This window comes from Drosophila hydei, unplaced genomic scaffold (assembly GCF_003285905.1).
Source record: "Drosophila hydei strain 15085-1641.00,03,60 unplaced genomic scaffold, DhydRS2 tig00000237-arrow-arrow-pilon, whole genome shotgun sequence".
Lineage (NCBI taxonomy): Eukaryota > Metazoa > Arthropoda > Insecta > Diptera > Drosophilidae > Drosophila > Drosophila hydei.
The window spans coordinates 998,702-1,012,098 of NW_022045691.1; the positions used below are offsets into that span (position 1 = coordinate 998,702).

Sequence of the window (13,397 nt, forward strand, 5' to 3'; positions counted from 1 at the left end):
TGGAGATTAAGTCCAATTGGACACGTAATGCTTAGGTCTTTTTAGACAACCAGCAGAAATAGAAAGACGAAAACAGGCAAAATAAATAATAAAAAATTAGATCGCATATTTTTTCTACTCATTTCATATTTTTTTATAGCTTTTAAGCTGTCCTGTTTGTCATGATTTCTGTTTGATTAACTGTAGTACAAATATTTACATACATACCAGACGGACAGAGAGAGAAAGAGTGGAAGCGCGAGAGAGAAGAACAAGGCTATGCTTCGTCTACTGATTTTTCACTCCAATTTTCCCTTTTTTGGGAGATGACGAATTTTGTTTTTTTGTTATTATTTTTTTTCGGAGTATTCAAACATGTTTCCCCGATAAGATGAATGAATATTTAATGAATGGGGGCACATATAGCATAGCATAGGCAAACTAAGTTCAGTTGAGATGTGATAAGCACGAATTGGACCACGAGAGGGGGGCAGAGGAGAAGGAAACTTTACTTGTTAGTCGAGGCGCCTCATTTTGGCTGGCATATGAATTGCTTTCTGTGTTATACTCGCTCGCAGTATGAGAAGCGGGCATATTGGTTGTCGGCAAGGTGAAACTTTCTGTCTGCTTATCAATCTGAATATTTGATCTTCGTATACCAGTTTCGCATTAAAAGTCAAGCATGTATAGCTATGCTCACGGGGCTTCAGCAGTTTAACACTTAACAATTGAAGTTACGATGTGTCTGGACGTCTATTGGCTTGCTTTATAGCTAGATCTACAGATACTGAATATATCGATAAGTAATCCTTCGATATTAGCATATCGATACTATTCAAATTGCCAGGTCTACATCAAACTTCGAGCTGTTATTGAACTACGAAGGAGTAGAGTATCAGGCCGTTGGTTGCAATCGATTGCAGAGCTTTTACTTTTTTTTAGCTCGTCTTATCTATCTTTATGTTCTTTCGTCCACGTAATCTTGCAATTCTCATAAGTTAACTATGCTAGATTCAATATTTTGATGTTTTTTCGCCCAAAAAATTGGAAGCTCTTAGATATTTTATGTGGTTTTCTTGTAATTGAACAATATTAGTATATATATGTGCATATATATAGTGTGCTGATCGGCAACAAAATCAACTTAGATACTGTTGTTCCTTAATTTAATACTTAAAATTATTTTAATTAAACAGTCTATTTGGATCAGTTTTCTAGGTAACTGTTGTTGTTGTTGTTTCTTTTTTTTTTTTTCAAAACAAGCCAAGCCCAAAAAAAACAAAATAAGCCCAATAAATAACTTTCTTTAATAGCACGAGCTATTTAAAAAAAAAACATAATTAGTTGGTCGCTGTACCATGACATGACCTTTGCCGCATAGGATTGTATGCTGTTCAACTGTTCGAAAGCCGCGATGTGAGGAAACTGGAGACTAGACGACGACAACAACGACAACAACAACAGCAATGAAACTACGGGCATAGTATGCATGTATGCATGAGTGTGTGTGGCCAGCATGCAATCGTACTTATATGCACATACATATGTGCGACAAGTACAAGTATATAGTCCATATAGGCTAGTTAAACTGTCTATATGTAAACAGCATGCACATACAAACATACAAACACATAACCACACACATATATATACATATATATATTTATATATATATATATATATATATATATATACATACATATGTATTTAAATAAAGCAGGTACAGACACGGACCGAATGGGTGACTCTATACAAAAAAAAAAGAAAAAATGAATCAAGCTCGGCAAAAATTTTCGATGCTCAGTTTCGACTAAAGCGCTATCCGAAACATCGAATCAGTTTAACGTCAAACGTCGGCGGCATCAAGACAATATAGAATAAAATAAAGCCACAGCCAAATGCTAAACTAAACTAAACTGAAGCCAAAGCCAAATGCGAAAAGCTTAGACTATAAATACACGCACAGACACAACGAAACATATCATTCAGCCATACATTTATGCATATCAACATGCACACATGCATACATACACAGGCGTAAGCGAGCATAAAGAAATGTGAAAGATGCGCGCGGTCAACTGAGCAACGGGATTCGGGATTGACATTTTTTCTTCCATTTTTTTTGTTTTGTATTTGTTGGCGTTTGCCTATTGTCATTGCTGTTGTTGTTATTGTTTTGTTTTTGTTGTTGTTGTTGTTTCGGTGCACAAAAGTGTGATAAAGATAAAAGACAAGTGAGAAGCGTTATACGTGACTGGCACGAGGCGCGTGCGTGTGAGCGAGATCGCAGGCGCAACTGTGCTGAATACTGTCGAGGAGCGAGTACAAGAACAAGAGCGAGACCCGAAGACGAAATTGAAAAAGAAGAAGAAACTGAGTAGGAAGAAAGGCAACGGCGGGCTGACAGTGGCGGCGGCTATTTTATGATTGCCCCTTGATTTATGCCTTCTGCCTTAAAACGCGGCTCGACAACGCGAAATGCATTAAGTGACACGCACATACACACGCGCGCGCGCACACACACACACACATCATTGTGTGTGGGTGTGTTTGAGTGTCGCGCCACACCGCGCCTTGTGCTTTAAATTGCCACCTCCCCCTTTCCATTCGATCAAATAGTACCAGCAGCCCCCTGTCGACGCCCCCACCCTCCCCTGTGCTAAGATCTTCACGACAATTGAAAATAACGCGCGTTTATATAGAAGCTTAAAGCCAGCTACATGCTGTGCGTGTGTGTGTGCGTGTATATGTGTGGGTGGCTGGTTGCCTGTGTGCGGCTAAGCCGCGACTAAAGCGCAGAGCAGAGACGCAAGACTAAGACGGAGACAGCAAGAGGGGACGCCACCAACACCACCAAGCCAGGCAGGCAAATCAACACCATTGAAGTGGAAGCGACAGAGATTGAGATTGAGATTGCGTTTCATATAGCGGCCGCAGCGCAGTTTACGAGTGTCCATCACCACTACAACACCGTGCAGCAATGGAAGACTCTTGGGGTCTTAGCAGCACTACGGGTACGGGCACAAATTACATACTTAAAATCTCATATAAAATAGATATAATCAAATATCAAAATAGGAAAAATAACGAAAGAAAAAATGATCGAGGCAAAACTAACCTAAAAATCAACTCTTAAATTGAAACACACAAAAGGAGGACATAAAAGAAGTGTTGTAGAATTTTCAAAGCAAATAAATCACTAAATAATCATTAAGAAAAAACATCAAGCAAAAAATACAAATTAATGTGCTAATTCATATGTATCTGTATTTTTTTGTCCTTTTTGTTATGCGGCAAAAATCAAAATGAATTAAGCAATTAGTGTTCATTTAGTGTGTGTGTGTGTGTGTGTGTGTACAGTGACGTCATACAGGCCATACATATATATATATATACATATATACATTTATATATATATATATATAACATATTATAACTAATATATAACGGTTATGTGTATAATGTAATTCAAAATGTTCTCCGTCGTCGCTTAGGAATGGATTTTTTTTCTGCACATTTGTCGGCGCGTTTTTTGCCGTTTCTTCGCCTATATACACACATATACACACACTGGCACAAACACACACTCACACACACACACATACTCATACTAGCGTATATAATCTATTTATATATGTATGTGTGTGTGTCGCGTAAACTAAAGCATATGGATCAATTGTCTAAATTGGCTCATTAAGTGAAACTTAATGACATTTACTATGCACAAAAAAAAAACCAACAAAAAAGGCAAAAAAATGTAGAACTAAATCAAAAGACTGTTGTTGTTGCTGCTGCTGTGACTATTGTATAGTTTTCTTTTTACTTTTTGTTGTTATTGTTGCTGTTGCGGAAAACTTAAATTTTATAGATGACTTCATTTGTATGTGGCTAATGTACAATGCGGCGTATGCGCAATGCGATTAAGCATACGCACTAAGCGAGTCCAAAAGCACTCAAAACTCAATAAAAATTTGTTGTATTTTTTTTAATTTTTTTTTTATTTTTAAATGCTGACTAATTGAAATGAGAAATGTTAACAGTTGTCAATGCATAATTTTTGATGTTCAATCTAAATAATCGCAATTGAAATCAAATCAAAAAATCTAATTCGTACAAACAACAATAAATTGAATTTTTTATGGGTTTTATTGTTCAAACGCATTGAAGCGTTGCATAAAAATAAACAACAAAATAAGCAGACCTAAAACTAAATTAAAACATGTATTCAAAAAACACGCAACTGGAAGTGTCATGTCTCATTGCCTAAAGTTCAGCCCAACAGCTAACAATCAGTCTTATTTAATAAACAGTTATTTCAGTTTTTAATAGTCCTTTAAAAAGCTAAGCGAGTGGAGAAAAGCAATAGTTAGCCGGTTACTTCCTTAATCAACATAACCTAACTAAAGCTAAAAATAGATTAATATTGAGATACAGATACAGATACAGATACAGATACAGATACAGATACAGATACAGATACAGATACAGATACAGATACAGATACAGATACAGATACAGATACAGATACAGATACAGATACAGATACAGATACAGATACAGATACAGATACAGATACAGATACAGATACAGATACAGATACAGATACAGATACAGATACAGATACAGATACAGATACAGATACAGATACAGATACAGATACAGATACAGATACAGATACAGATACAGATACAGATGCAGATACAGATACAGATACAACAACTTTGACAGATACAAATACTTTGATCGTGGTACATCTACACAGAGACGCGACGCGATGCAATGTGATGAGATGAGTTGGGTGCTCTCAAACTTAGCTTAAACGATACACAAAAGTCATATTAAAACGCATTGTTGGTGCTGATTTTGCTTGCTTATGTACAAAATATCTAACATAGACATAAATACGTATATTTCTCTCTCTCTCTCTTTATATACAATATATATAAATATATATTGATATATGAATGGACTTTGTGTATAGTAAAATATTTGTCTGTCTCTCTTGTAAAACAATGAGCAATTGCGGCAACGAGGCGTATACGTAATATACATGAGGATATTCCTGGCAGTGTTGTACAATACGTGCAGTTCGTGAATAGTTATAGAAGACAGTATTTTAAATTACTCTATACTCTATACTCATACTAATCTAGTACCAACGCTAACTCTAGACTGCTATACGCAGACGCTATAGAGAACGCATACCTATACCTATACTCTAACGCTAGACGCATACTCGATACCTAGACGCGAGACTCGAGACTCTATACTCTATACTCTAGACGCGATACTCTAGACGCAGAACTCTATACGCTATACTCGATACGCGATACTCTAGACTCGATACTCTATACGCGATACGCTAGACGCGAGACGCTATACTCTAAGCTAGACGCATACTCAGACTCGATACTCTAACGCAAACTCTATACGAGAACTCGATACTCTATACTCTTATACTCTATACTCTATACTCTATACTCTATACTCTATACTCTATACTCTATACTCTATACTCTATACTCTATACTCTATACTCTATACTCTATACTCTATACTCTATACTCTATACTCTATACTCTATACTCTATACTCTATACTCTATACTCTATACTCTATACTCTATACTCTATACTCTATACTCTATACTCTATACTCTATACTCTATACTCTATACTCTATACTCTATACTCTATACTCTATACTCTATACTCTATACTCTATACTCTATACTCTATACTCTATACTCTATACTCTATACTCTATACTCTATACTCTATAACTATACTCTATACTCTATACTCTATACTCTATACTCTATACTCTATACTCTATACTCTATACCTACTTATACTCTATACTCTATACTCTATACTCTATACTCTATACTCTATACTCTATACTCTATACTCTATACTCTATACTCTATACTCTATACTCTCTATACTCTATACTCTATACTCTATACTCTACTCTATACTCTATACTCTATACTCGATACTCTATACTCTATACTCTATACTCGATACTCTATACTCTATACTCTATACTCCTATACTCTATACTCTATACTCTATACTCTATACTCCTATACTCTACTCTATACTCTATACTCTATACTCTATACTCTATACTCTATACTCTATACTCTATACTCTATACTCTATACTCTATACTCTATACTCTATACTCTATACTCTATACTCTATACTCTATTTATCGATTATCGATTGAACTATCGATTGATGTGTTTTAAACCTCTTCAGCTAACTTCTAGTTAATATTTGATGAGCAGTTGATCTGGGCTCGCGTGTTAGGTGCTCTATAGAGTTCGACTGTTGGTGCTGGATCGCTTTCAGTGGCGTTAATGCGGCTGTTATTCAATTAGTGTGAACTTAATTAACAGTGATTGAACGTTTCGCTGATTGTTATCCATGTTAAATTGATTATCATTAACACCAACGCGACGCCAGTCGGCGACAACTTCTGTTTGCTGTAAATGCTGATTAAGCATTATTGCATTATGCGGGCCATCGGTTACAAAATGCGTTCGGGCTCAATTGACCCCTAAGCTGGACGGACGGGCACTGAAAAAAAAAACAAGTAGAAGAAGATGAAGATGAAGATGGAAATGAAGAAGCTGTTCCCTGCTCTGATCTGCAGCAAGTGGCAGCCACATTTGGGCTGCCTCTGCCGCTCATTGCTGGGGCTTCTTATATAGCTTAGTCAATTCCAATGTTCTTGTTCTGCTTCTTCTTCATGTTGTTGTTGTTGTCTCTTAGTATTGTATATAAGTGTACTTATATATTTGTATTATTGCGCTGTTGCCTGACGTTACGTACAAAAATTGTCTTCAATTGTTTATCGAAATTTATGCAAATTGCCCTACAAATGAAATGAAAAAAAAGAAATATTATACAAATATACTCGAAATGTCTATATATAGATGCTGTCTTAGGGAGCTTTTCAAAAAACGAATGCATGCACATATATATGTGATCCCTAAGACCCCATGATCCCCGCTATATAACATAGGTAGATGCATATGCTTTGAGTGGAGTAAATTATTTATGTAAGCCATTTTTTTTTTAGCTATTTTTTAAAAAGTTTATTGAAAAATAAATATACTGAGAAACAAACAAATCGAAATTTGTATAATATATTTAAAGAAACGAAATAATGTTGTATTTATTTAATATATATTTAATATATTTTTTTTACTTTGAATTTTAATGGGAAATTGCAAATGCTCAAAAGACTAAAATAAAAAAATTAATAAACATAGTTTTTTAAGCATTTATATTTTTTGTTTATTATAATTATTTTAAAAAAATGTTAAATATATTATATATATCAAGGAGCTATCGTATATATATATGACAGTGTAAATTTCTATTGAGCGCAATGTTTACGTACCTAACTCATTTAAGTAATGCCCCAAATGTCGTTTGTGTTTTCTAATTTTTTGTAATTTATCGGTCAAATTTTGTTTTTACTCTTTTTTAATTTGTTTTTTTTTTTCTAGCATTTGTTGTTGTTGTTGTTTGTGTCGCCGACATGCGTCGCTTTTATTATTCAATTTGTTGATATCGAGAGATCAAAGCGCTTCTCGTATTTATCGTTTCCGCTACCAGCTAGTCTATAGAATATACCATCCAACTATCCAGCGGAACTCGACGCGACTTAAGTCAACTCAACTGAAACTCAGCTCAGTTGATCGATAATCAAGTGAAGTCGACGACTCGCAATTGAAATCGTCATCCGAATCGCACACGAATCGAACTCAGCACTTCGGCTCTTGTCTTATGCTCGCTCATAAATTCTGAAGCGAGTATATTTGTATGCAAAAATTGCGTTCAGCTTGATACCATTTATATGTCTGAATACCAAAATCTTTAGCTAGCTTTAGATAATTCTCGCTGTTGCTTTCTGCTCTGTCTCTTTCTAAATAAGCTCTTCTGATCACGCTTAATATTGACATAGTTCCAACTTGTAGATAAGTTGAAAATCTGACTATTTCCTAGCTGCCTAACACACTTATTCATCTATCTACATAGCTTTTACTTTCAACCATCATTCTTAAGGATTGACCAATCGAATATATCTATTCGTTCTCCTATATCTTAAGCCTATTGAACCTTCATGAAATGTAGATCATATACGATCTCTCTCTCTGCCTTGAATGTAACAATTTCTTCCAGATTGATTAATTGATATTTAATTGATTTAAATAGATAAAAGATCAACTTCTTAAAACAATTAAAAACAGTTCAATTTGGTTACATCTTTGCATAAATAAACTCTCTTAAACAGGAACAAAAGAAAGCGAAATGCATTGCGTCTAAAAATATTACACGAGCGAGTATCACGCAGCCGGTGGGACTCACACTTGTTGTTTTTTTTGAGTTTTTATTATGAGTGTTGATTGTTGTCGATTCCTTAGATGGGATCTCTCTGTGGCCAGAGTCTTGTGGTTGTTCTTGCTGCTTTACTGTTTTAGTTCTTTACCGGCGCTTGAGAGCAAGAAGCGACAAATTGTGAATAAAAAAAAAAAAATTACAAAAAAATAAAAAAAGAAAAAATATAAGATAACTTTGGATAGTACAAGCAGCAAGAAACATCCAAAATAATTAAAGTGACAAACGTAACATGAAATGTGCGCAATGCGATTACTTATTAACTCATCTATAAATGCTACGAACTCTATACAGACGTTGATCTCTTAATTGATGCTTAAAGATCTGTGAACTGTGTGTTAAACGAACCACAAATTGAATAGACCTAACGTTAATTAATCAAGCGATTATTGCTATTCGCACGTAATGCCCATTTGTAAACAAGGCCTCATCCATCAGTCTTATTATCATCAATAATTGTTAGCTGACTGGCGATTGATTTTTTTGTTTGTGAATAATTTGAATATTTGAAAAAATATTCTATTCAAGGGAATAATACAAGTTTCTTGGGTACCGAATGATATTTCTTATCAAAAAGGGCGCTTAAAAGTAGGCAATGCTTTGAAAGATGTGGCTGGATGGACTGAAGTTGCCAATGAGGCATGATGAACAATGAATGATGAGTGATGAATAATAAATGAATGATGAATAATGAAAAATGAATGACTTATGAGGAACGATGAACACTGAACAATGAGTATGATGAATAATGAATGACGATTAAGGAATAATGAATTGATAAGCAATGAGCAAGAGCAATGAGTAATGAACAATGAATAATTAACACTGAATGAATGAGTGAATAATAAATAGTGAATAATTGATAATGACTCATGACTGAGCACTAGTGAATACTGAGTAATGAATAATGAATTATGACAATAATTAATAAATAAATTATTATTGCAATGATCTGAAATGAATAATGAATAATGAGCTATGAATACTGAGTGTGTTTTCCGATAACTCTTCACAGATATAAATTGCACTCAGCCCGCCATTGATGATTTCCCCAGAGATCTATTCACGGAGGCGCAAAGACAGTCCGGTGCTGTTGTACTTCATGTTATAGCCAGTTTATATTTATTTGTAGCATTAGCAGTAGTATGTGATGAGTACTTTGTGCCAGCTGTTGAGAAAATATGTGCAGGTAAGATTCGCCAAACTATGTCTTCAGCGAGATATATATATATATATATATCTAAATATGTCGGCTTTATCTCTCATATAGCACTCAATATGTCCAATGATGTGGCGGGCGCCACGTTTATGGCCGCGGCCACATCGGCGCCGGAGCTCTTTGTCAATGTGATAGGCACATTTATCACGGAGGGCGACATCGGAGTGGGCACCATTGTTGGCTCCGCGGTATTCAACATACTCGCTGTGGCCGCCTGTTGCGGCATCGGTGCTGGCATGGTAAGATTCCCTAATTGCAATAGTCATTCCATATCCAGATAACCTCATATGCGATTTCATAGACTATACCCTTGGATTGGTGGCCTCTAACGAGGGATAGCATCGCCTATGGCATTACGGTCGCCATTCTCATCTGTGTGATGCACGATGAGCGCGTCGAGTGGTATGAAGCATTGATTCTGGTATCGCTCTATGCGGTCTATTTGGCAGTCATGTATTTCGATAAATCCTTTCAAAAGTGCGCCAAGGGTGAGTCCAACAGCGAAAGGATCCAAAATGTACACGGAAACCAAACACCAGAACATTCACGTCGTTCATGCGCTGCTCAATTCATGATCAATGATTTTTGTCCATGTCTTAGATTCAGTTAGCAGTTAGCTGAAGATCACGTTTGATTCCTTGAGAGATAGTTTGCCAATATTGACATGCAGCCTTAATTGACATGAATATTTAACAGGAACTTTTATCTGAGCTAATGTAAACCACATGTCAACTTATGACTTGTACGCGTCATTTGAAGAGGCGTAAATTTTGACATGAAGTTTTGACAGCAGCTTTTAATTTAAGTCTAATTTAAACTAAATGTCAATACATGTTATGTAACTTAGTTTGATGAACGGCTAAACTTCATATTTCATTAACACGAACTTTGAACTTTTGACATGAACACAGATTTAAATAGAAACTACATTATAAAGTTGAGATTTTAACATTTATTAACATGAAGTTTAACATTGAATTGATCTTAACATGAACTTTTGTATTTGACATAAAGATAGAGAGAGTGAGAGAGAGAGAGAGAGAGAGAGAGAGAGAGAAGAAGATAAAAGATAGAACACACACAGACACACACACACACACACGCACACACACACGCACACACACACGCACACACGCTTTCACGCACACTCAGACACACACTCAAGAAATACATAACAGAAGTACCAACTCTCACACACAGGTGGCGTTAAGCAGGCGCGTTCGCGCAGCCGCTCCTCCAACTGCAGCATACACACAAAGAACAGCAATGAAAAGGAACCAGGTATAGCATACACACATAAACAAACCAATTACGCTGCTATATACCCGAACTAACTAAGTTGACGAATTTGACGCTAAATGAAACGTGTTTGACACTTTGCAGAGCTTGTGGAGAATCGCATTTGCCACAACATGGCCAGCATTCAGCTGAATGGTGGCCTTAACAACGATCAGGCCAAGGTCAGTAGTGGAACAGCAGCTGCAGCTGCAGCTGGCTCAGCTGGCTCAGGTGCTGGCGCAGCAGCTGCAGCTGGCGCTGCTGCTGCAGCTGTGCCTGGAGCTGCGCAGGGAGCTGCAGCTGGAACTGGCACTGGCACTGGAACTGGAACTGGAACTGGAACTGGGGGTGTCATTGCACCCGTTGCCATCATGGACAATGCGGATGCCGAGGCACAATTGGCAGTTGTTGCTGCGGCAGCAGCTGCCGTCGAGGAGCCCGAACAGGAGGGCTACTCACTGTTGACATACCCGAAGGGCACCAGCTGCTTTGCCCAGTTCACCTGGATCATTATCTGGCCGATCCACCTGCTCTTCCGCATCGCGATACCCGATTGCAAAAAGGCCAAAAATAACAAAATCTTTCCGCTAACCTTTATCATGTGCATTGTCTGGATTGGATCGCTGTCTTACTTCGTTGCGTGGATGATAACCATAATTGGTGAGTGGAGCAACATCATCGTCATGGCATAAACGGCTTCAACCAATAACTGAAGCTAACAAACAATGTTTAATATGAAATCACAAAGTTCATGGCATGAACTTGGTGAAAAATGACAAACAAATGGTTTTTCCCGCTGCCTGCACACGATTGGGGCCGATGAAGCTTTTGCTCTTCAAGAGATCAAGTGATCATAAAGTGCTCAGCCTGCACTTTCTTAGCCTGTCTGAATGTTATTCCAATTTCTACTTTGTCAAAGTCAAAGACTTCTTCACTCTACCCAATCTTGTGAAAAGTAATCATGAGCAGAGGAGACTTGTGTTCAAATGAAAACTCTTTCCTCTCTTATTTCTCTTCTGAAAATGTTGCCTGATTACACACTTGGCTATAGTCCGCTGGTGACTATAACAAAAGTTCTACACTCCATATCTTCCCTGTATTAGGAGCTATCCTTGAGTTATCCTTAAGTCTGCTGCAATATCCGCCTACCTTCGTTGGCATTGAGGAGCTTTGCAGTTGTTGCTTCCATTAGTTGCTATTGTTCGACTCAAAGATCCTGTTGCTAGCGCTATCTAGCCTAATGCTCAGTTAGTTAACTGTTTCGCAGCGGCATCTCGGCTGGTAACATGGCTCGGGTAAGTTTTCATTGAGCCCTCTACCAGGGAAGCCATTTCTAGTTTAAGAGCTCTTATTAGTATTATCTTTATATATATATTAATATTATGATTTTTTTGATTTCGTTTCGTCTCTCATTTATCAGGCGATACACTTAAGATACCCGATTCGGTAATGGGCATTACGTTCCTGGCAGCCGGCACCAGTGTACCCGAGGCAGTGTCCAGCGTGATTGTGGCCAAGCGCGGTGAGTGTTAGGCTAGCTGCCTAGAGTTAGCACAATTGGGCTAAGACTGGTTATGAGATGCTGATGTGTTGTATGTGGAATATGTTTGTTGGTCTCTGTTGCCGTTGCAGGTCATGGTTCGATGGGTATTTGCAATTCGATTGGTTCGAACACGTTCGATATACTGCTGTGCCTGGGCGTGCCCTGGCTGATAAAAGCGGTCTTCTTTCCGATACAGCCCGGCCAGAACTACGTGGCCATCAATTCGGCTGGCCTCGAATACTCGGCCATCACACTGCTCTCGACGCTCTTTCTGCTCTATCTGACATTCTCGATGAACAAGTTCAAGCTGGACACGAAGGTGGGCATCGCGTGCCTGGTCATCTATTTGGTATTCATGATATTTGCCTCGCTCATCGAGCTCAATGTGTTCTTCCGCGTCAATCTGCCAACATGCGGACGTTCATGAGCTGGAGTTGAAGTTGGAGTTGAAGTTGGAGTTGGAGTTGGAGCTTGAGCTGAAGTTGGAGCTGGAGCTGGAGCTGTAGCTGTAGCTGGAACTAGTACTGCAATTTGGAGCTGGAACTGGAGATGGCCGTGCAGTCGTTTTAATTAATTAATTAATATGTATTTCCTGTTCTATTTCTATCTACCTTGATAGTTGAGTTACCTTTATGCTACTACGTTATGCTGTTATTGTAATACGTTTTTTTTTTATTATTATTATTATTAAAGTAGAGGAAACTCTTGCCCAAAGTGACATGAAATGAGAACAAAAACAAAAGCAAAAATCAATAGAAAATCAACAAAAACCAAAAAAAAAACCAAACAAAACAAATTCCATAATGTATTTATATATTAATTAATATATGAGATTTAACAAAAGAATGCGATTAAATGTATTTACTTCTTCTTCTACTTCTACTTCAATATACCCTGTGCCACATGGCCACATGTCTGCTGTTTTGGTGTTTCCTCTCTGCCTATCGATATTCCTTAACAT

The 13,397-nt window shown here is 37.3% G+C and overlaps 1 protein-coding gene across 2 annotated transcripts; it reads left to right on the plus strand.

Moving 5' to 3' along the window:
* The first annotated feature begins 2,149 nt into the window (after positions 1 to 2,149).
* Positions 2,150 to 12,894, plus strand: LOC111593639 (sodium/potassium/calcium exchanger 4). Of its 2 annotated transcripts, none has more exons than XM_023306516.2 (8): positions 2,150 to 2,993; positions 9,412 to 9,585; positions 9,667 to 9,854; positions 9,917 to 10,103; positions 10,816 to 10,896; positions 10,999 to 11,553; positions 12,314 to 12,415; positions 12,526 to 12,894. In XM_023306516.2, the coding sequence occupies exons 1-8, from the start codon at positions 2,960 to 2,962 to the stop codon at positions 12,861 to 12,863; spliced, it is 1,659 nt and encodes a 552-aa protein (XP_023162284.2). In that variant the 5' UTR covers positions 2,150 to 2,959; the 3' UTR covers positions 12,864 to 12,894. The 2 variants fall into 2 exon arrangements, with proteins under 2 accessions (XP_023162284.2, XP_023162285.2); XM_023306517.2 differs by lacking the exon at positions 2,150 to 2,993 and adding an exon at positions 8,559 to 8,635.
* The last annotated feature ends 503 nt before the right edge of the window (positions 12,895 to 13,397 follow it).

Coding starts and splice junctions, on each gene's coding strand:
- LOC111593639 (XM_023306516.2), top strand. CDS start 2,960: ATGGAAGACTCTTGGGGTCTTAGCAGCACTACGG. Junction 9,586..9,666: donor TGTTGAGAAAATATGTGCAG/GTAAGATTCGCC, acceptor TCTCTCATATAG/CACTCAATATGTCCAATGAT. Junction 10,104..10,815: donor CTTTCAAAAGTGCGCCAAGG/GTGAGTCCAACA, acceptor TCTCACACACAG/GTGGCGTTAAGCAGGCGCGT.